This window comes from Vanacampus margaritifer, chromosome 4 (genome assembly GCF_051991255.1).
Source record: "Vanacampus margaritifer isolate UIUO_Vmar chromosome 4, RoL_Vmar_1.0, whole genome shotgun sequence".
In the NCBI taxonomy this organism is placed as follows: Eukaryota; Metazoa; Chordata; class Actinopteri; order Syngnathiformes; family Syngnathidae; genus Vanacampus; species Vanacampus margaritifer.
In genome coordinates, this window is record NC_135435.1 from 21,763,302 (window position 1) to 21,783,799 (window position 20,498).

General features: G+C 42.2%; 1 protein-coding gene across 1 annotated transcript in view; it reads right to left on the bottom strand.

Moving 5' to 3' along the window:
• atosa (atos homolog A) overlaps positions 1–20,118 on the bottom strand; it is a 34,884-nt gene extending 14,766 nt beyond the window's left edge. Inside the window, exon 1 of the mRNA XM_077563574.1 lies at positions 19,411–20,118. Coding sequence (XP_077419700.1) covers positions 19,411–19,441 — 31 coding nt within the window. The 5' untranslated portion in view covers positions 19,442–20,118. The remainder of the gene's footprint in view (positions 1–19,410) is intronic.
• Positions 20,119–20,498: the final 380 nt, after the last annotated feature.

Genomic DNA, 20,498 nt, shown 5'->3' on the forward strand with positions numbered 1-20,498 from the left:
GATTGGCTCCAGCTTGCCAACAAACCTATAGAGAACAAGCACTATAGAAAATAGACGACTGGAATTACAATATCCATACTCATTGTAAAACAACCATCTTGCTATAGTAAAAAGCGTAGGCAGGAAGTTACACGTACAAATTAACACCTGAGAGTACAGAAGAGAGTCTCTGGCCAAGCTAAATCAATTAAAAAAATAAATAAGTGGATATTTTTCATTTTGACTAGGAAATTATTAACGCACACATATATATATATATACACCCACAAAATCAGGTTCACCAGCTGAAAGATACTTTCAAAATGTACTAAGCATCCTGTATGTATGCGTGTGTAATGCAGTCCACCAGCCAGTCACAAACATTCCTGCGGGGAGGAGGGGGTCTCCTCCTCCACACTTCTGAGCGGCTGCTGATGCACGTGGAGTGAGGCTCAGTCCAACACAAAACAACATACGAGGGGGGACGCTCTTTTGGGGGCATTGGGGTTTGTTCTGTTTAGCAGCTGGTAAGAGTGCTTAGATCGTTTTCTTTATTGGCTCGAAACGGAAAAGCATTAACGAGATACCGATGATGAGGAAATAAAGCAAAGAGGGAAGCTGTGGTGATGTACGGCAAAGGTCAAAAGCTGAAGGTGACGGTCCATCACATTTATGCGCTGACTGTAGGCCCACACGAGTGGGTCGTTGCCATCCTACTATGGGGTGTTCCGGTTAAAGGTGCCAGAGTATTATATGGGAGCTGAACTGATCAATGGCGATGAGAGGGAAAAATAACAACAACCACATAACCACCGCCTACAGCGCGCACGCAGACACATCACGCAAGGGCGCCGGTTGGTGTCAAGATTGCGGCTTTTCGGGAGGCCAGATTCTTGGGAGCATGCACATTACCACCCTGAAGGCGTGCGTGTAACAAAAACACCCATGAATGCTAACAAATACAGGCACAGTGGCACACAAACACACACACCCTTTGAAAACATACAGACTTCCATACATACACAGTGAGCTGGACAAAGGGCTAGTGATGGAGGGTTTGGGTAAGAGGCCCAGCGTACGCATAGATGCGAGCTGTCATGCTTGAATAGAGCATTCCTCTGAAGCCTACACGCACAAAAGACGCACATCTTGAAGGGAGACTGGGAGGTGATCAGGATGCAGGACGGCACAAAGAGACAGATTGGCGGGAAAGCTCCAGTTAGACATAACGAGAGAGCTGTGTTCAACACTTAGAAGCACATTTAGTGCTACTGGTAAAACATCAATAGAGCTAGACAAGCCCAAGGTGTCTTGTTATGGTCAAATATTTACAGTTAACAGCACGTCTTTTTTTGTTGTGCTTTTCGTCTAATTTGGGAAAATTGTGGAATAATCCACAATATGTATTAATCATTAAGCTTTAACAGGGTTCAAAGTTTAGAAGTGCACCTGTCTTACCCACTGGCCTGTGACCAAAAACAATGTCATTTATAATGTATAACCAAGCTCTAATCTAGGTGTACCTTTGGAACTCTTGAGCATATCTTAAGTCATATTTCTTGTCTTGTTGGCTTTTCTTGGTCTTTAGTGTAAATGTGGTCTAATCAAGCCTACAATCCTCAAAGTAGATTACCAGAATTCTCGTCGGTTCACACCTGAAATTCCCGATGGCCAGCCTGCCTGACACTCACTTCTGCTGCCCTGTTGTGCTTAAAAGACACCCCAGACGCTAGCTTTGAAAACTTCACACATAATTATCTGATTGCAGTATTCCATGCAGAATTGTTCCACTTTTGCTGAGTTATGTGTAAAACTCATACCATTTAATACGCGACTGTCTTCTACGGCTCCGATGCAAATGCAGCTAATGTGTTGTGCTATTATCACACCAAGCTACGTGCGTAGCTTATTCTTGCTATCGCCACAATCCAGATGAGGGTTTATAGTTCCCCAATCGTACCATCGCGAACCGACCTGCTTGGTGGAAGAAATAAGAGGCTTGGATAACGCATCCTGCTACAGATGCAGATTATACGCAGTCACAAAGCAACACTTGAGCCTTCCCTTTCCCACGTGGCCGCAACCTCTCCACTGTTTGTTTCCACGAGGCAAATGTGAATTGCGTAACAGGTCAGATTTAGATTAGGGCTTCTTATTATTAGAGGCTGTGACCGCCTGCCACCAAGTGTGAGCAAGAGTCCTGCCTGTAAATCGGCTGCTTTGGCCAGGACACACAAACACGCACCTCTCAGCTGTCTTCATGTCCCCGGGCCAGCAGCAGATCAGTGCAGTAATGTGGGATGGAAAATGTCCTCCAGGACTGGGGAGCGAGGGTCAGCTTTCGTAGCTAACACGTTATTTAGAGCAACCACGGCGGCAGTGCATACTGGACAATTTGTCATCGCTGAAGGCAAATGCTCATTTGTTTTGGCCGTTGCTAGTCTAGTGTGGTGCTCGGATGTGAGGAAAAACAAAACCAGGCAAATAATCCAATTTCAGCATTTTGAACACAACAGTGTTTCTATTTTAACAGAGACAGATGGGACGATAGAAGACACGCATGCACACACACACTTTCATATAAACTGGCCCATTAATCCATGCAGGGGGGACACTGGACAAACAATTGTGCAAGCTCTGTCGTGTTCTCTATTGGGCAAGCTGCTCAGCCTTACGTGCACACAATAACGCTCACTTTACACTCCTGTCCAATTTGAATATTGCTAATAGAAGAATCCCATCCTGCTTGGTTGGGTTCTCTTATTTGTTTATGAGCACATTTCATTCAAATGGAACCGAGAGCAGCAGCTCGAAGTCTCACCAGCAGACGATCAAAGTCAGAAGCACTGACGGGCTTAACTGCACTGCATCTGCTCGAATCAAAGGGCTGTGTGCCGTATGCACAGTGTTGATAATAACATGCAGTCAAAGAGTGATGAGGCGCAGATTGGAAAGAGAGAATAACAGGGATGTGATTTGACCAAAGTGAAATTATCTGAAAATTTAGCCGGGGGTCTGGGGGCCGCTGGCACCCAGCTAGGTCCAGGGCAGTGCCCTGGTGGGGGGACAAGGGGGGCCCCGGAGCTCATGGGTTTTCCGTGTTTTTAATCACTGCCACTGACATTTAAAGACGTCAAGTAAAAACCTACGCTTCACTGCCAATGACGTCAAAAGACGTCATCCAATGATTTATTTTCTTTTTTTTTTTGAAACGGGTAGAGGAAACCCTTCCGCATGTCTGGTGAAAGTTTCAAGTCTGTCTGTTGTGCCTAATGACTATTTTTGGCCCCTAGAGGGCAGCGATGACTCTCTTTTGACAAGATCGGGTGGGCGTCAGTAGAGGCGGAGCTAGAGCGTCGAGCAGGAGATGAGAATGGAAGACAAAGGAAAAATGGCGGCCGGTCGCGAGGAGCTCACACCCGAGACGTTTTTTTTCAAAGACCAAAAGCATCGCTGAAAAAGCACATTGTTGACGACGATGATCATCATAGATGATGAAGATGAGGGTAACTCCGTGGTTGGAAAGCATTGACGCGGCAGTAGAAGACGTTAGATGGAGGAGGGAACGGGCAATGACGAGCGTTTGCAAGCAGCTCTACACTTACAAGACGAAAGGCATCGACCAACGCTAAAATAGTACATTGATGACGACGGTGATCATCCTCGATGATGATGAAGGTGAATCCGAGCTTGACGGCGAAATTGGAACCGCTGACGCGGCGGCTATGATGGTGTCGTAACGCGGAGCGCAACCGAGCACGCACAGGCGGACGTTCGATCGGACAACGGAGAGTGCCCCGAGTCCAATGCATATTCATCGGAGGAAGTGTGTACAGTCTGCTACTTGCTTTTTATTCCCCGGAAAAAAAGGCCGTCAAGAAAGTGTAACGTTTGCACGCAAAACGGACCGATGTGAAAGTGAAAGTAAACTGTTGTGCGAGTCCTGGCGTCTCCTTGCACGCAGGAGAGCGTTACAAAAGGAAAAACTGTATTTGAAACATCCACATAATTGTAAGTAGTACCACAGCTGCACACATTTGTAAATAGTTTGCGAAATTGTTTTGTCAAATTGTTACACTGTTGAATGGAAATAAACGTATTTTGCAATCAAAAAACACTTTTTCATTGTTGGTGAAAGCGTTTTACAGAAGTAAAGCACTATTTAGGTGTTTGTGGCATCATTCATGGACAAAAAGAAGTGTACAATTCACTAGAGTGCATGAAATAACATCGTTTAACAAAAAGCTCTTTTTCTCCGTTTTTTGTTTCAAAAGAGAGAATTTCGGTGAAAGTAACCATTTTCTATTGTTGATTACTGAAGAACGGAATAAGGTAGAAACAAACTTTTTTTTCTGATGAAAGCTGAGAGTCCAATCTTTCATTTGGTAGTATGTGTGTTTCCATAGTCCAAACACAACATTTTCTGTGGACCTTGAAAGATCACTCAAAATGCTTAAATCGGCTGGCAGGGGACAACCCGTTTCTGAAAACGTCTGGCAGTGAAAGAGTTAAGTACTTTCAATGCACTCACATGACAAAGAAATAGACAAAACAACAGCATAAATTTTCAATGTATATTGAACGATCCCATATAAAATGGCAGTTTTAGTCAACTCAAAATCAGTCACATTCAAAAACATTGGACTGCCTTTGCTTTTAAAAACTATCACTGAGAATATCATCATATCTAACTAATGTGATTACTAAGTTAACACATAAATAATGTTGAAGAGTTCAAATTTCATGAACAAATAATTGTATCATGACCAAATGAAAAGTAACTCATATTAGAGCATACCACAAATGTCTTTGTTATAGCAGACGATGTTATCTGTCGGAGTCATGTGCACACACAATGAACTACTAATAAAAAAAAAATTAAAAAAAAAATCGGATTTTTTTTTTTGGGGGGGGGGGGAGATAAAAAAAGCGGAATTCCGCGAATTAGCGGAAAAATCACATCCCTGGAATAATAAAGGTCTGAGCTGATGCTGGGGGGAAATCGAAGGTATTTGGACAAGAGCATTTGCCCCCCAAAAATAAAAATAAAATAAAACACTATTTGCATTAAGAAAAACATTCACTGGCTGTCAAAATGATGCTGAAGCAACAGTGAGCGCCATACTTCTAACCAAGGGACAGTTTTACAAAAAATAACCCAGAAGAGAGTAAGAGCCTTGTCATGATAGACAAGGCTACAAAATTTCATGTCAAAAGCTGCGTTTCCATTTATAGTTTTTCGCAAAAATAAAAGCAATATTGTACTATTTTGATATTGAAGAGCGTTTTGCTTCTGAGGCGCAATTTTCGTAATGTCTCGTCTCGCGGGATCTCGCATTTCTCTAGGTGGTGCTCATGAGGTGTACGGAAGACAGACAACAGGAGTTGTAATATTACATTAAAAACATCTTCGTCCCCTCATCGGGCGTGTTCGAGCATTTGGTGTTGGTATTGTGTGTGCGCGCGCGCGCTTATAACTCGTGTTATGGTGCGGACGGATGGATTTCAACAACGACGTGCGCCGTATGTCGCTCGTTTGCTTGTTGCTCGGGGCAACGGCCATTTGTCATGCAATGATATGGAACGTGCATTGAACTGCAGCATTGGTGCGTCAAAAAGGCTTGTTATCCCCTTAGGAGGCAGGTCCGACTGTTCGACACGAATGCGAGTGGCCCCGTACTTCCTACTTCTTTTCTTCCGTGACCGGGCGGGGGTCACATGACTACAGGGAATGCGCAAAAGGTGTTTCCATAGCCGCGTTTCCACCGCAGGAACTTCGGGGTAAATTTACCAGTGCCAGCCCCGTATGTGCGTGTCTCCACTGCAGGAGCCTTCCCAACCAGGCCACATTTACAGGAACTTACGGGGACGAGCGGAGGTCCTACTCGAGGGTAGGTGCACTTGTGTTATTCAGAGTACCCCAAAAGGAGCCCAGTGCTTACAAAGAAAGGAAACGGCACAACTAAAATTCTGCGCCACATTGGAGCCAAAAGTAGAATCCTGATCGTTTACTGTGCATCTTGCTGCTCTAAATAGTAAATAAGTCATACTACACTATAACTTGCATAAGACTACGGACTACTTCTACTTGTCTACGTGCAAAAGGGTCAAAATGATTCTTACAATATTTGCTTTACTCGGGCAATCAATCGTATCTTTTTGCAATTATTATTTCTCCAGATGCTGCATCAGGACATTTACCTTTGCATACAAAGAAAGTGCTAGAATGTTGTTTGGTATATTTGTATCGGTAGCGGTGTAGCATCACCAAATTAACACTATAGCCAATACAATGACAATCAGAATTGTTTTTATTGTCAGATTGTGCCAAAACACAAACAAGCTCAGCTTGGCCATCACTAGTTTAGTGTGACATAATCATACAGCATGATCGTTTTGATTGATGTGGCCCAAGATGCACGTACGCAGGCACACACACACACACACACACACACACACACGCAGGCACACACACAGTTGTGTCTTTTAAATGAATATAGGGAAGCAGAGTGGGAGATTACCCTGACAGTGCTTCCATGCCAAATCTTCTTACTGCAGCCCCCGGTGAGATAAATATAGACAACTTGGTAGCGCTCACAATTCAACCCCCCCCAGTGATTTTTATTTCAAAGCACACTGCTCAATAACTGTCTGGGGTGCGCGCAGCCTCCGCCCTCATGCTTCAAATTAAATTGATTTATGCATAACAACACTAAACCATTAGTTATTAGCCATATGTCTGTTGTGCTACATAAATGCACACAACTTGGCAAGTGCAGTTTGGCAGTTGTTTTTTTTATTTAGGATTCAGAAAGCTGTTTTTTTGGGGGGGCATTCAAGAATGAAAGTGCAGCCACTGCTAGCTCTGCCCCGAGCCAATCAGAGTAACAAAAATCACACTCGCCTTTTGGCCCAGCAGAGCAGTCTGTAGGGCGGGACGAGGACTGGCTAACTTGAAAAAGGACCGTCGTCTTTCAAAACAGGCGAATGTCAATGAGACAAAAAAGAGAGTGTTTATAGTGTATAGTATAGAATTGTCACACACAAGATCCATGGAACCCACTTGGTGAAAAAAAAAATTCTTCTTTAGACCTCACATTCTTGTAACTGGGTCACATATCTGGCCAGAAAATTGCATTTTCATTAAACAATATAAGAATTGTTAACACTGCTGAATACATTTTAAAAAGGCAACATGGTAAAAGAAAACGAGTTTCGCCCGTGGTGATGTACGACAACACTATTTCTTTTCCCGTCCTGACATAAAAGAGTAGCTCCGGAATACTAACTGACTTAACGACAAGCGGAGAGCAGTCATCAGTGGTCACACCAGATTAATAACCAGAGGGCAAAAATGGACGTTACCACGGCAACAGGGACATTGTGTTAAACACTCCCATCACGGTGATTGAAGAAGTGGAAATGAAAGCGCACGTTTGCATCTTTGTAAATGACACTGAGTAGTAGTGGATTGAATGTTTAAGGGCAGCCAAAGCTCGGGTTGTGTTCCCGCTAAAGACTGCACTCTAAAAACATATGTACTTAAGTGATTACAGCATGTTGGTTTGTTTGGGCTGCCATAATAACTCATCTAAATGTCCTCATCCATAGGAGTGCATCTTCTCCTTTGTGTGGTTTGACTGCAGAAGCTGCTCTCCACCCTGTTCGACTTTACAGTAATAAGACGTCAGCATAGAGCTCACCTTTCCTGTTTTTGTCTGTTTTGTGCCAATGCAAATTAAACAATGGAAGTGGAAATGTGGTCTGCGCACAAAGTGATAGGTTGAGACTAGCCTTGGCATTTCAAAAGTTTTTGTGGATAAAAACTAACCGATAGAAAGGCATTATCACCTTTGTGCGTTACGGAAAATTAATGTTATAAATGGTACCAATTCCGATACCCAGTTTACCTAGATACCTAGGTTTGTTTGTTTTTTTCCCAACATGAAAAAGCTGCCCTGCCATTGGTTCAGAGCATTCAAGAGCCAACAATATATCTTGGTTCGGCATGAAGTGAACACATCACACATCAGTGAATGTGGTGCACAAGCAAGACACAAGATGCTACATCCAAAGTCCTACATTAGCGTTGGAAATAATGGTATGTTACTTGTTAGTACTTAGGGTATCGGAATTGGCAGCATAAAACCCTGATCGGAGCACCCCCTAAATCTTTTACTACCTGTCCGCTCGCAACCCACAAAAAAGTGGCTCTGCAACTCAGTTTTGGGTCCCAAGCTTGTTTTTAGCTACAGCTGCTTTAGTTTTTTTAAAGCAACTATTAAGCTGTCATCCAGCAAACCTCACCAATCTACGTTGTCAACTACGAGTTCGTAGCAGAATATCTAAGTATGTAAAGATTAGCAGCGGCTGCTGTTTCATTTGCACATATGCTACTTCAAAATCATTAACTCAGGACACAAGTGTGTCTACCGCTCTCCCACGCTGCAATACAAAGGGGCAGATTTTGAGCACACGTAGCAACAAGCCCTGATTGGCTTAGGGCCCTGAGTACAGTTCCAGCTGAGGAGAACCCTTCCTCTGTTTTGTCAACTCAGCTGCCATTGTTCTCTCCACACACAGACATAAATACACACGCACACTTTGTCCTCTCTCACACTCGTCCGCGATTGTTAGGCACAATCAGCAGTTGTTTGCTGATCAAAAAGTACATGTTACCGAGGTCATATGACAAATGAACCATGTGTCACTACTTGGGGGGGGGGGGCAAAATACAAAAAGTTTTCATGAAGCAACAGACAGAACTCAGCTGATGCGGAAAAAGCCTGCTGTCTTCTTCTGTATAACCCAGAATATTCTAATCTGGTTTAGATCATCATCAACAACAACTGCGACACTCAAAGAGTTAAAACCTGCAATTTAGCTCAGTAAATCTTTTATAAGTGCATTCAAATAAATCCTATTAAATGTGCTGAGAATTAAGAGTTCAGTTCGGAATGATGAAAAAACGAAACAAAGGATGCCTATTAATGTTAGGAGAGTGTGTTAGGTTTCCACATTTCACCTAACAGGATTAACTAGTCGATTAATTTGATACTATACTCTCCCAGTGACCTCAAGACAAAAGGCTTAATGTTTCCAGTTAATATTTTTGTAATGCCAGTGGGAATAGAAGGAATTTTGCCTATTTAGGCAGTAACCAAACATGCACGAGGCATGAGTGTGTGGAGCCAACTAAGCATGTCGAAGCCATGTCGGAAAACAGTTTGCCGTTTTTGTTGTCAACAGCCATGGAAACTAAAGACATGGCATGGAACTGCCTAAACTACTTAAAGGCACAATTTATTCAAAAGAGTTGCTCAGTAACTAGGATGAGGCATGCAATGACACATTTAAACGGTCTGTAACAGACTGCATTTTTTCCACCTTTCTGCACGCGTCACAGCTCTGTATTAATGGCACCGACACTGAACGTTGAAATGACGTCAACAAAGCAATTTTCCACCTTGAATATCGTAGTTGTGTCAGACACAAAAGAGGTGCCTGTTTGTAAAGACTCTTATCATACTCAACTAGGGGTGTTAAAAAAATTGATTCGGCAATACATCGCGATATTGCAGCGCACGATTCGCATATTGATTCAATATGCAGCCAAATCGATTTTTAAAGCTCAATTTTTGATGGAAATAATCAACAAAATGTCCTAATTAGAATTATGATTCACATTTTAAGCATGGACGAATGATATATTAATGGAACATTAAGCCTTAAAATTTTATTTCAATGCTGTTTAAACATGAAACAGATTTCAACCCGTTTGTTAAATACGGTGGACCACAGATATAAGCCTGCATTAGATTTTCATACAAATCTTACAGTGTACATGTACAAGTTTACTGATTAGTATTTCCTAAATTTGAGTTTAAAAAAAAATCACAATAATTGACTTATAGATTCGTATCGGGATTAATCGGTATCAAATCGAATCGTGCCCTATGTATCGTGATACAGATCGAATCGCAAGGTATTCACACCCCTACACTCAACACACTTATCCTGCTGTCTGACAAATATTTTATACTTTAGACTAGATGCTTACGCTTCACAATTATCTGTAAAATAAAGGAGTCTAGTGAGAGTTGGGGGTGTGAATTTGAGAATGGTCAAATGTTACTTACAAATAGCGTGTACGTACGTACAGTTTATAAAGGTGTTACAATTCTAAATTTGGCAGTTTAGATCACTCCAAAATGGATTTAATTTGTTCTTGGAGGTTTCACTATACAAGTGCAAAAGAAAGAAAAAAGACGTGCTGTAGATTTATCCAAACTCTCACTCTTGAGTAGGCTGACAAAGGATAAAGTCAAAACCATGTTCCTCTGACATTTACCTTTTTCACATCCTCTTCATTAACTGTAGCCATCATTGTTCAGAAAATGCCACAAAAAAAAAATCATTTTCGCAAATGGCCCACGTGGCTTCCATGTGAAGGTCAGGACAGTTGATTTTTTTTTAAAGACCATTTCTCTTGGAAAAACAAATCAAGACTCCCCTAAAGTCATGCAGAATACAAACCACATAGATGAAAGAAAAAAAAACACAGATGAAAGACTTTATTCCACTCACCCACGTATACTACAATACAAGGGCAACTTGTGTGGTGCGAACCTGACATTTTGACCTTGAAGTCCTTGTAGACACGTTACAGCTGGCGTCCCTTTGCCAACTCACTCTAAAGTGCATTTTATGCAAATGTGAAAGAGTAGCAATAGAAGTTACTTGTCCACATCACGCAGAATTACCTTGAACAAAATTGCCATGAAGCTCACATCCGAAAAAAATTCAATCTCTGATAACGATGGAAAAATGCAAGAGATTCTTTTTACGGTCCAAAATATTATTTAGTCTCGGGGGGAAACCAGCAAGTCTGATGGTGGCGTGCTCAGGACACTGGAGCAGTAGGACACCCTGTAACCGGAGCCAACCTCGAACGTGAACGCATGGGGCCTTTGACCTCGCCAGCGCTTCTCATGCCAACTTCTAGAAAGGGGAGATACAGTGAAGCAATCTGAGCGGCGGCGCTCAGGAGGTTGTTAAGGAAAGTGTGTCACTTGTGGAACTGATATACTGAGGTAGCGTGTTTGATGACTGTGTGAGCAGTCTTCAACACTAGCCCCTTTACAAAGAGACCCTGCAAAATAGACGCACCAGAGTTGTGACCGCATTTAACCGCTTTTGCCTGTTATACAACTCAGTGAAGCGGAACATTGCCATTACTGTGTTTTCACACAGCGACTGACAATTCTGCGTTCAGGCTCACACCACCTCATCAATAAGATCATCATTTAAATGTGTGACAACATCAGCACCAGCATGGGGGTGAAGCAAGTATTCAGATGTTAAACTTTTCACCCGAGCAGAACATCAGACGGTCACGGAATATTCGGAGGACAATTTGGCCAAATAAAGCAAGTTGTGAAAATGTCAGCTTGCAGAGCCAGTATAATCGGGGCAAGGACTTGATGGGTCGACACTTGACAGAACTACTCGATGAGGAAAGTGAATAACTTGTGGCAGTGGCATATTGAGGTGGCGGTTGATGATTGCGAGTGGCCTACTAGAGCTTTGGCACAAAGACTGTTAGTGGCATTGCAAAAAATACAAGACCCATCTGTTTTTGCTGTTGTGCACAAATCAGACTTGTCAACTTATTTTGAGCACCACAACACACAATGTACAGTGCCTGCAATGGTCTGAAATACCAGTTGGTACAGTGGTGCGCGCTAAGAGCGAGCGCTAGCTATGCCACTGCTGGTCTGCATGAGTAAATCGAGTTACAAGCTCAGCCACGGACTGAAATAAACTTGCAAGTTAAGGTAGGAGTGAGCTAGCCTTCGTCTGTCAACAAGGCTACAGAATTCACTGAACAATTTAGAGCACCCATTACCAGTGCGCTATTCAATCAAAAGACAAAAGCAAAAAAAAATGGCCAGTAAAAATCAGCTGAGTACAGGGGGAAAAAAAAGAACATTAAGCTCATAGAACAGAATAAGACTTACTGCCATCGGAACTGCTGCAAAAGATGAAGATCTACGGGGTTGGTGACTCTTAAAAATACTCAGGCCAATTGGTTTGCTTGACTTGACGAGATACGTGTGAATGAACAGGAGTAAAGGGGATAGCGGTCTCAAATTTACTGAACCCTCAAACTGATGTTAATAAACAATGTGCTCAACGCCTCCACAACGAGTCCCTGAGGTGCTCTTTGTTAACGGTGTAACCATGTATCACTCTGAGAAGAGCTGGGAAACAACAAAACCAGGTAATTAACTGCCAGTGTTAAGATTTTGCTTCATCAATTTTAATTAGGAAACGGATAAGTGCCCTTCCCATGCTGCTGCCTTTTTGATCACCAAACAACCATCACAATACCAGTCACTGATCATATTTTTTCGAGGGGAAGTTGCACAAGTCTGGCCTTGTTTATAATTCAATGTGTCACGATACCTTCCAAAGATGAAAGTATGACAAAAATGATAAAATCTTCTCTTATTGGCCGGTGAAAAATCAATACAAAAGTTCTTCGTTTGGAAAGCAATGCTTTCTTGTTTTCTTTTAATCCCATCCATCCATTTTCTGAGCCGCTTATGCTCACACTCAGTTATGCGACTTATGCCACGATTTTCCCATAAGGTCTGCACTGGAAAATCACCAAGCACCCTTTGATCAAAATTGATTATTAGTTTTGAACTACAGGTACAACAATTAATCGACAACTCATCGAGTATCAAATTAATTGATCATTCTTTTGGATAATGAATTGTTTGGTACCTTTTTAATTTAAAATTGTCCAAATGTTTGCAATCTCAGCTTCTCAAAAGTAAATGTTACCCGATTTCTGTAGTCCTCTATGAAAGCGGACTGATTATCTTTTATTTTGAATCAAAATAGAACATTTGCTTTTACTTTGGAAAACAATGATCAACATTTTTTGCCTATTTTCATGTTTCGACTACCCCAGTAACTGAATTTATGTCAATTTGAAATGTCATGTCAATTATAAATAGTTGTAGCTCTACTGTTAACCTTGCACTAACCAATAGAAAAAAAGCCTTAATTTGGCCCAAAAAAAAAAAAAAACATTCCAAAGACAGACCTAAATACACCAAAACCCTAAGAGTCATTCAACTAGCCACTCCCCACCTTAAAAATAAACCGCAAGTCCAGATGGCTCTTCCCGTATAGTGATGACATCACTATACAACGGGTGGCAAGCTGGCAGTAGAAAGATGACCCATGCTGGTACTTTCAGCTTTAACCAATCAGCCGCTAAGACTCTACAGCATGTTAACATTGAGCCTCAGTGGTGTGTCGAGCACTTAGCATGTGCAGTCATCACTAAGCATGTGCAACATAAAATGTTTCATTATTACGCAAGTGCATTACCACACTGGAAAAACTGGAAGCTTCAATCCCTTGCAGCGATGATGCATGGCTCGGCTCCTTAAAGATATGACTTGTCATAACAGCATCAGGGATAAATGCTGGCCGAGGATTGACCTTCATTAGCCTCTTGCACACTGCCTGTAAAAGCCTTTTTCTGCCTTTGACATAGTATCAGCGCTCTAACAGTGCAACTTATGTGGGAGCAATATAAAGCAACACATCAATGGCTAATAATAAAATCAAAAACGAAAATCTGAATAGGACATCAAAATTGTTAAACTACAAATGAGTATGATTACAGCAAATCACCAATATAAATTAGCTTGAACAAATTCTTATACACCTCGTAAATGTGTATTTAAATTGAATGTGCATGTGTCCAGCCCCGTAGAGCTTATAGGGACCAGTAAGGTTGAATGCAAATTTTGACCTGCAAACTGTGATTCGAAACCACTTATTTCGCTCCTTACTTTTTATTGCGTTTATTTTTGTAGTGTACGGCACCTGTCTAAATCGCCCACAATACTTATGAGGACAAGCGGTACAGAAAATGAATGAATAGATGGATTTACTACCTTTTAAAACCTCGGACCAGTTATAAAATTAATTTAGAATTTTCCAACTGCAAAATGTATTTTGTTTATGTCAATGAACTGCCAAGAATGACAGTTTGTTTTTTTTGACAGCTTTTCCGTTAAAATGGTCTCATGTTAACGGACACAGAATTTCACTGTGCAAAGTCAAACAGCAAAACTGAAATGTTTTCAGAAGAAATTAATGAAGGCGTACACGGATGGGTTCAAAGCGAGCGAAAGTAGTGTTACAGATGCAAAAGCACCTGTTGCTGATAACTCCGGGAGGAGCTGGCAAACACAATACTGGACGAGACAGGTGCTGTGTGCGTCACTCTGCGTTATCTGGGGCTCTTTGTCAGCGAGAGTGCAGAGTCGTTGATCCGCTTGCATGAGTCTGGGACATCTCCGGGCAGCTGTAATCTGGCCGAGGGCAAGACAGAAGGTAGGCGGAGGAGTGGAGTCGGGGTTGAAGGGGGTGTGGGCTGCTGCCTAACGGCCCAATGCAAAAGGCATTGCCATACAAACACAACAAACAACTTAAGAGAGCAGTGTGCACCAGTTGAGTGGCCACATTCACAAAGAAACACAGTTAATTTACTCGATTTCCTTTTTTAAAAGGTCTCCCCAAAAAATTTAGTTCTTTCAAGAAATATCCACTCAAAAATGCTGAAACTGTGGTCACAGGAAGTAATCAAAACATGCTCAGGGCATATATGGCTTGTTGTATTTTTGACATAGAAGTTTAAGTTGTTTGTTTGTAAAACCCCGAATCTTGTGCCATTCGAAACAGACTAAAAGTCATTTTATATAGGGAAAAGGAATGCATTGACCCTCTGCAGGATGCAATGTACAACAAAAATAAATAACTACCAGTACTTCAGTGGTACATTAGCTAAAAACATGCTAAGCCAAACCCTCTTCCACTGAGTGGTGGAAGCAGTTGGCGGTTTTCTTTATAGGACCTGTAAAAAGTGGTCGGTTGGAACACGCAGTTCAACGCTGCAATGATTATTAGGAGCAAACTGTTGAACGTGCACTCCCACATTGACCTGACTCATCGCTCAACCCGCAGCAAAACAAGGGGGTCAGATGACTCTGGTTAGCACGGCATAAGAGCTCATGTTGTGCCCTAACATAACCGTGGCCCGCAACATACAACTGAGGCCTTCTGCATGATCTTGGAACAAATTGTTTTGATGTCATTATTTTTTGTCTTTCATAACTCCAACTTGTATCCAGTGATCGGAAGTTAGCTGTCTGCTTTACACAGTTTCCCTTTGAATAGATGTTGATCGATTCATTCAGCCATTCATCGTTCGCAATTAAAATGACAACCCTTTCAACCCACAGCTGACGAAATAGCACTGGCTACTTGAAGCAAAAGATTCAACTGAGTATTATTGACAAACAGAAATGATGTGTGAAGAAATACTTTTTGCCCATCGTTATGGCACATCAATTTTCGTACATGATTTTATGGACATTAGATCTGCTGAAATATTTATCTTCATCTTCAGACGTTTTGGAGTCAGAAGTTATTGGTATTTAGGACACTCGATAATTCCCTTCACCTTGACTAAAGCCCAAGTTCCTCTGGAAGAGGAAAAACAGTTTTAAAGCATTCATGATGTATTTTCTTGGTAATGTGCAGTATTGTTTTTGTTCCATGAATACCTTTGAGAATTGAGACCAAATGGTTCAATCCTGTTCCCCCACTACCGTAGCAAATTTTTCCTTTCCGGTACATTTATGAGATAAATGCATGTGTTTTTAAAGTAACTTTGACCATGGTTAAATTCATTTTAGTTATGTAAAGCAAATGACACATTCTTTTCCTTCTCCGTTTTCTTAAAAGACAGACTTCAGTTACGTTGTAACAATTTTGTAACAATTGTAACAAAAAAACACAGGAACTATCCTGCTAGATCATCTTAGCTCCCAAAAACATATAAATACATTCTATTTCAAACGTTTTAAGTGTCCCAAAGACGTATTTATACGTTTTTCTATGCTAGAGCATACAGAAGGCTTTGATGCAAAGTCTCAACTGCAAAGAAGGATTGAAGAAATGGTCGTTATTGTACAAACAGCCAGCAAGTGGCAGCAGAGCAAAAGAGATCAACCAGGGCCAGGTAGAAAAAAAGGTCTTTTACACACATTTCTAAAAAGATTTGTGAATAATGATGAAACTTAGCTATAGTCTAATGCCAATTGCTGCAAAACGGAAACAGATACAAATATACTTTTTTCGTGATGAAAGAAGAGATGCTAATCATTCTTTTGGTAGGTTTCATGTTTTTATAGCAATTGAACACAATATTCTGTCAAAATCCAGTAAAACAACTGGAAGCAAAGGGGGTTGCTTCAGTGAAAATGTCTGGGAGTGAATTAGTTAATAGCAGCAACCTTAATTGCTGAGAGATGAGGGTTGAGGACTGATAATTATTTTACAAAAGTCTGAAGATGTGACTTCGAACTGGTGAGTTGCTTAACAACCAGATACTTCCTTATATTCCAACTTCCAGTTGTCCTTACTATAGTGGCATCCCCCCCAAAAAATCCAAATGCAAAGAAAAAGCACAAGACTCCTTTTAGATAATCAATGAAGAGACTCGCAGCACAAATTGATGGTCATTTTAGTTGACTTTTGAAGGGTTCTTATATTTGGTTGAAATTTAAATCAATAGACATGTTAGTAGTAGCACTTTTTTGACATATGCAGGGTAGCAGGGTTAATAATTTCTCTTTAACAACAGATGGCACACTTCTGGACAAGTCCAGACAAGTCCCCCCCCCCCCCACCTCTTTCAACCCAAAACTGCCAAGGGTGCCTCAAATCAGCGTCCCACAGTGAGAGTGCCTGCTCTGTTCGCCTTCATGCTCAGTTGCACAAGTAAACACCTTTTCTCAGCACTGCAGTGCCTTGCAGTGAGCAACGCCGGACGAGGGGTGCAGACAAGAGAGGGCGTCTGGGCAGTGAGCATCCCGACCGAGTTCACCCGCATAGGAACAGTACAGCATGTTCTAAATTCTCAATAGCGCGCCGATGGCTGCCAGTCATGGAGTAGACTTACCACTGTGGGCCAGCATCTACTGGCACAAGCTGTCATAATTGGAACATGGCAACCAGCGACGCGCCAAGATGACACGGTGATAGTCCATGGCGGGTGAAGCGCAGACTGAGGGGCTCATTTACACAAGATCAGTTTTAACTGGAAACATGGAAATGTTTATACATGACAACAGATCTTTGGAGCCTTTAAATGCCAACATTTTAAACTGAAAACATTCCTGCTTGTTTACATGACAACAGCGTTTTGGAGCCTTGAATTGCCCCCATTTGTAACTGAAAACATGGCTGACAGTTTGCATGACAACAGCGCTTTGGAGCACTTAAAGGCCAACATTTGCAACATTTTCTCTTGGGTCCACAGACTGCAATTATATTGTCCTACATGGTTTTTATTTTAGCACGCTGTGTGTGTGTGTCTGTGCATGTGACGTATTACGTACTACTAGTATTTTCAACAGCGACTGGCTGTTGACGAGGCAACGCAACACCATGGAAAGTTCCCATTGGCAAACCCCGGCAAAATGGTCGAAGAAGCAAAACTTACGCTACACGCAAGCGCGTGAACTGCATTGACTATATACTGTACATAAACTGGCCGCCAAAACCACTCAACTCGCGTTTGGTCTTGTCACAGCATACGACAACTAGTGTTGTTCCGATACCAATACTGGTATCGGCAGGGGTCCCGATACTGCATTAAAACAGTGGTATCGGTGAGTACTAACAAGTAACATGCCGATACCATGAATTCTGACGCTAATTTAGTAATTTGGATGCAGCATCTTGTGTCTTGCTCATCCACGATATTCACTGATGTGTGACATGTTCACTGCATGCCAAGCTAAGATATCCTATTGGCCCTTGAATGCTCTGAACCAATGGCAGGACAGCTTTTTCATGTAGAAAAAAACAAAACTTAGGTATTGGTATGGTATCAGCATTGGTTGATACCGCAAAGCTGGGTATCAGAATCGGTATCGGTGCCAAAAAACGGAATCGGAACAACACTAACGACAACCAGAGCAGTCAGTTGCAATGGGAATGAAAAATGACCTGGATGAATGGGAAGATCCACCAACATGTGGAATAGCCAACTATTTATGCTCCAAGTTGGAGTCACGCACCAACCCTACATGGTATCATTCTTTTGAAATGCAAAACAAATGTCGTTAAGATGCCCTGCAGAGAGGCCTATGGTCTTCAACAAGTTGTTGTGTGGAAACTCCCTCATTAATATTCCATTCAATTGTAAAAAAAGATAGTTGAGCTGCCTCAACTAGTCAAAAGAAACAGATTTTTTCTTTTGTTTGTTGAGGGCAAAATCATTGGGTTAACTACTTGTATGCCAAAGTTGTTCTACAAGTGAAGACAAAGAGCAAACTAGCTATCATTACTGTCAAATAAATTCTGATTGGATTTCCATCGAACAACCCCTAACACGTTGAAAAAACTTAGCTGTATGTGAAATGCTAACACACACGGGAAAATCCCGTTTTTACGAGGTCACTGTGGCATGAACACACCATCCCCGCAGCAGCGTGAATCCTGCCACCAGTCTTAGAAATAGCAAACGCGCAAAAGCAAACACGGCCGTAAAGCGTCCCGCTATCACTCAATCGGTCGTGACCATCACGGCGGCACATGACAGCCGCTGTCGTCATCTTACTGTTCACAGTTGACCCAGCATGCCAAGCTACATTATATGGGAGGCTAGAATTACCCAAGCGGCAATGCCCTTTATATATTTTTTTTGATCCGTCACATCATGGAGGATGTCTGCTTCTGTACAAAAGAAGTCCTCAAGAACAATTACATGAGAGTGACAGCAGAGGTGCATGTCACCAACACAACTGAGTGTCTTTCATAACCTCGTCAAAACACACAGGGCCACCCCCCCCCCCCCCGTGATTGACTGCAGCTAATCTCGTCACGCCGCTGTCACCAGTGTACAATCAATCAGTAAATGCAGGTTTTCCATGATCAGGAATGCAGACGGCGTCTCCAAAATGAGCGCCTGTGTGGAATTAACATAATCACAAACAAGGATGTCCCGGTGCCCCCCTTACACCCCCCCCCCCACACTTGTCCCTGTTTCACCCTGATCACTGCTGCAGACATGTAAACAGGTTGCAGAGCATAAGGCGAACTGCCTCATTTCCACAACAGGGCTGCACACAAAAAAAAAGGGAAAACAAACAAGCTGACATGGAGCAGCAGAAAATTAGTGTTCTCATTTGTTCAGGTAAGACGTATATATGAATACTGCGAGACAACACAGTGACATCATCATGTCTCTTAGAAACTATTCCAAACACATATGGATGCAGTGAGGTAACAAAAGTGACATCATGTCCATTTTGAAGGTGTTCAACCTACCTCTCTCGGACTTCATGTTGTCCAGTGTCATCAGGCTTGCGGGGTCTTCTCCCCTCTCGCTTCTTTCGACAGCAAACAGTAGCCCCCCCGACCCCACGAACCCGCGTTAAGGTCGCGGTGAACAACCCCCTTTGCGGCGCAGCCTGGCTGGGGCTGGCTTGGCCCTATCCCGCAACAAAGCGTCGCTTTGTTAGCATGCTACTGTACTCTGCCATTTTGTTCAAAAGACACCTGCGAGCCCCACTACTAACAGCCGTGCCTCGTTCGGGGTAATGATGGAGGTAGCCAAATAGCTTTGTTTAAACGGCAGCCTCTTTTGTTAAACAAACTGGCGAGCTGAGCTATAGTGACAGCCCCCGTTTAAATTCCACCACCTGAGCCATAACGTAATCGTAACACAGCTAGTTAACTTCAACTACGACTCGTACGTGATCAGCGCGTCTTCTTCGTTGGTCGCCATCGACTTGGCTGCTGTTGACTCATTTCAAAACTTTTCTCCCCCACAACAACAACGCAAAAAATAGCACGACTGCGCTAGGGCTGAAGCTAACGTTTCATTCGCGACGAAAAGCTGGCGAGACAGTCGACTGTTACACGGACGATATCAACGAAGTAAGTATGGATGAAAGAAACGCGGTGATCCTGCCTCGTCGTGATGCTTATTACAGTCTGACCCCCCTCTTCGTCGTCGTCTTCCTCCTCCTCCTCAACACACACTCCTCCATGGGTCCCCCCCTCCCCACTCGGCTTGTCAAAACTAGTGTTGGGTCTTCGCGAACGAGTCGACACAAAGGAATGGCTCTTTTTCGTGACGATTTGTATTTTGTAGCCTCTTAGGACTTCACTAGAAAATATTTCATTATAATGCCTTAAAGTGTTTATTGATTTATTGTAAAAATAAATAAATGAATACATATTTTTAAAATATTCGGGTAAATATACATCAATTATAAAAAGTGCCATCTAAAATGAGTATCATGTCACTGTGTGTAAAATACTAAAATATTACATGAACACAAATATCTCATTATGTTTTCAATTATTCAAAATGAATTAGTGTAAAACTATACCATTGAAAATAAGCATGA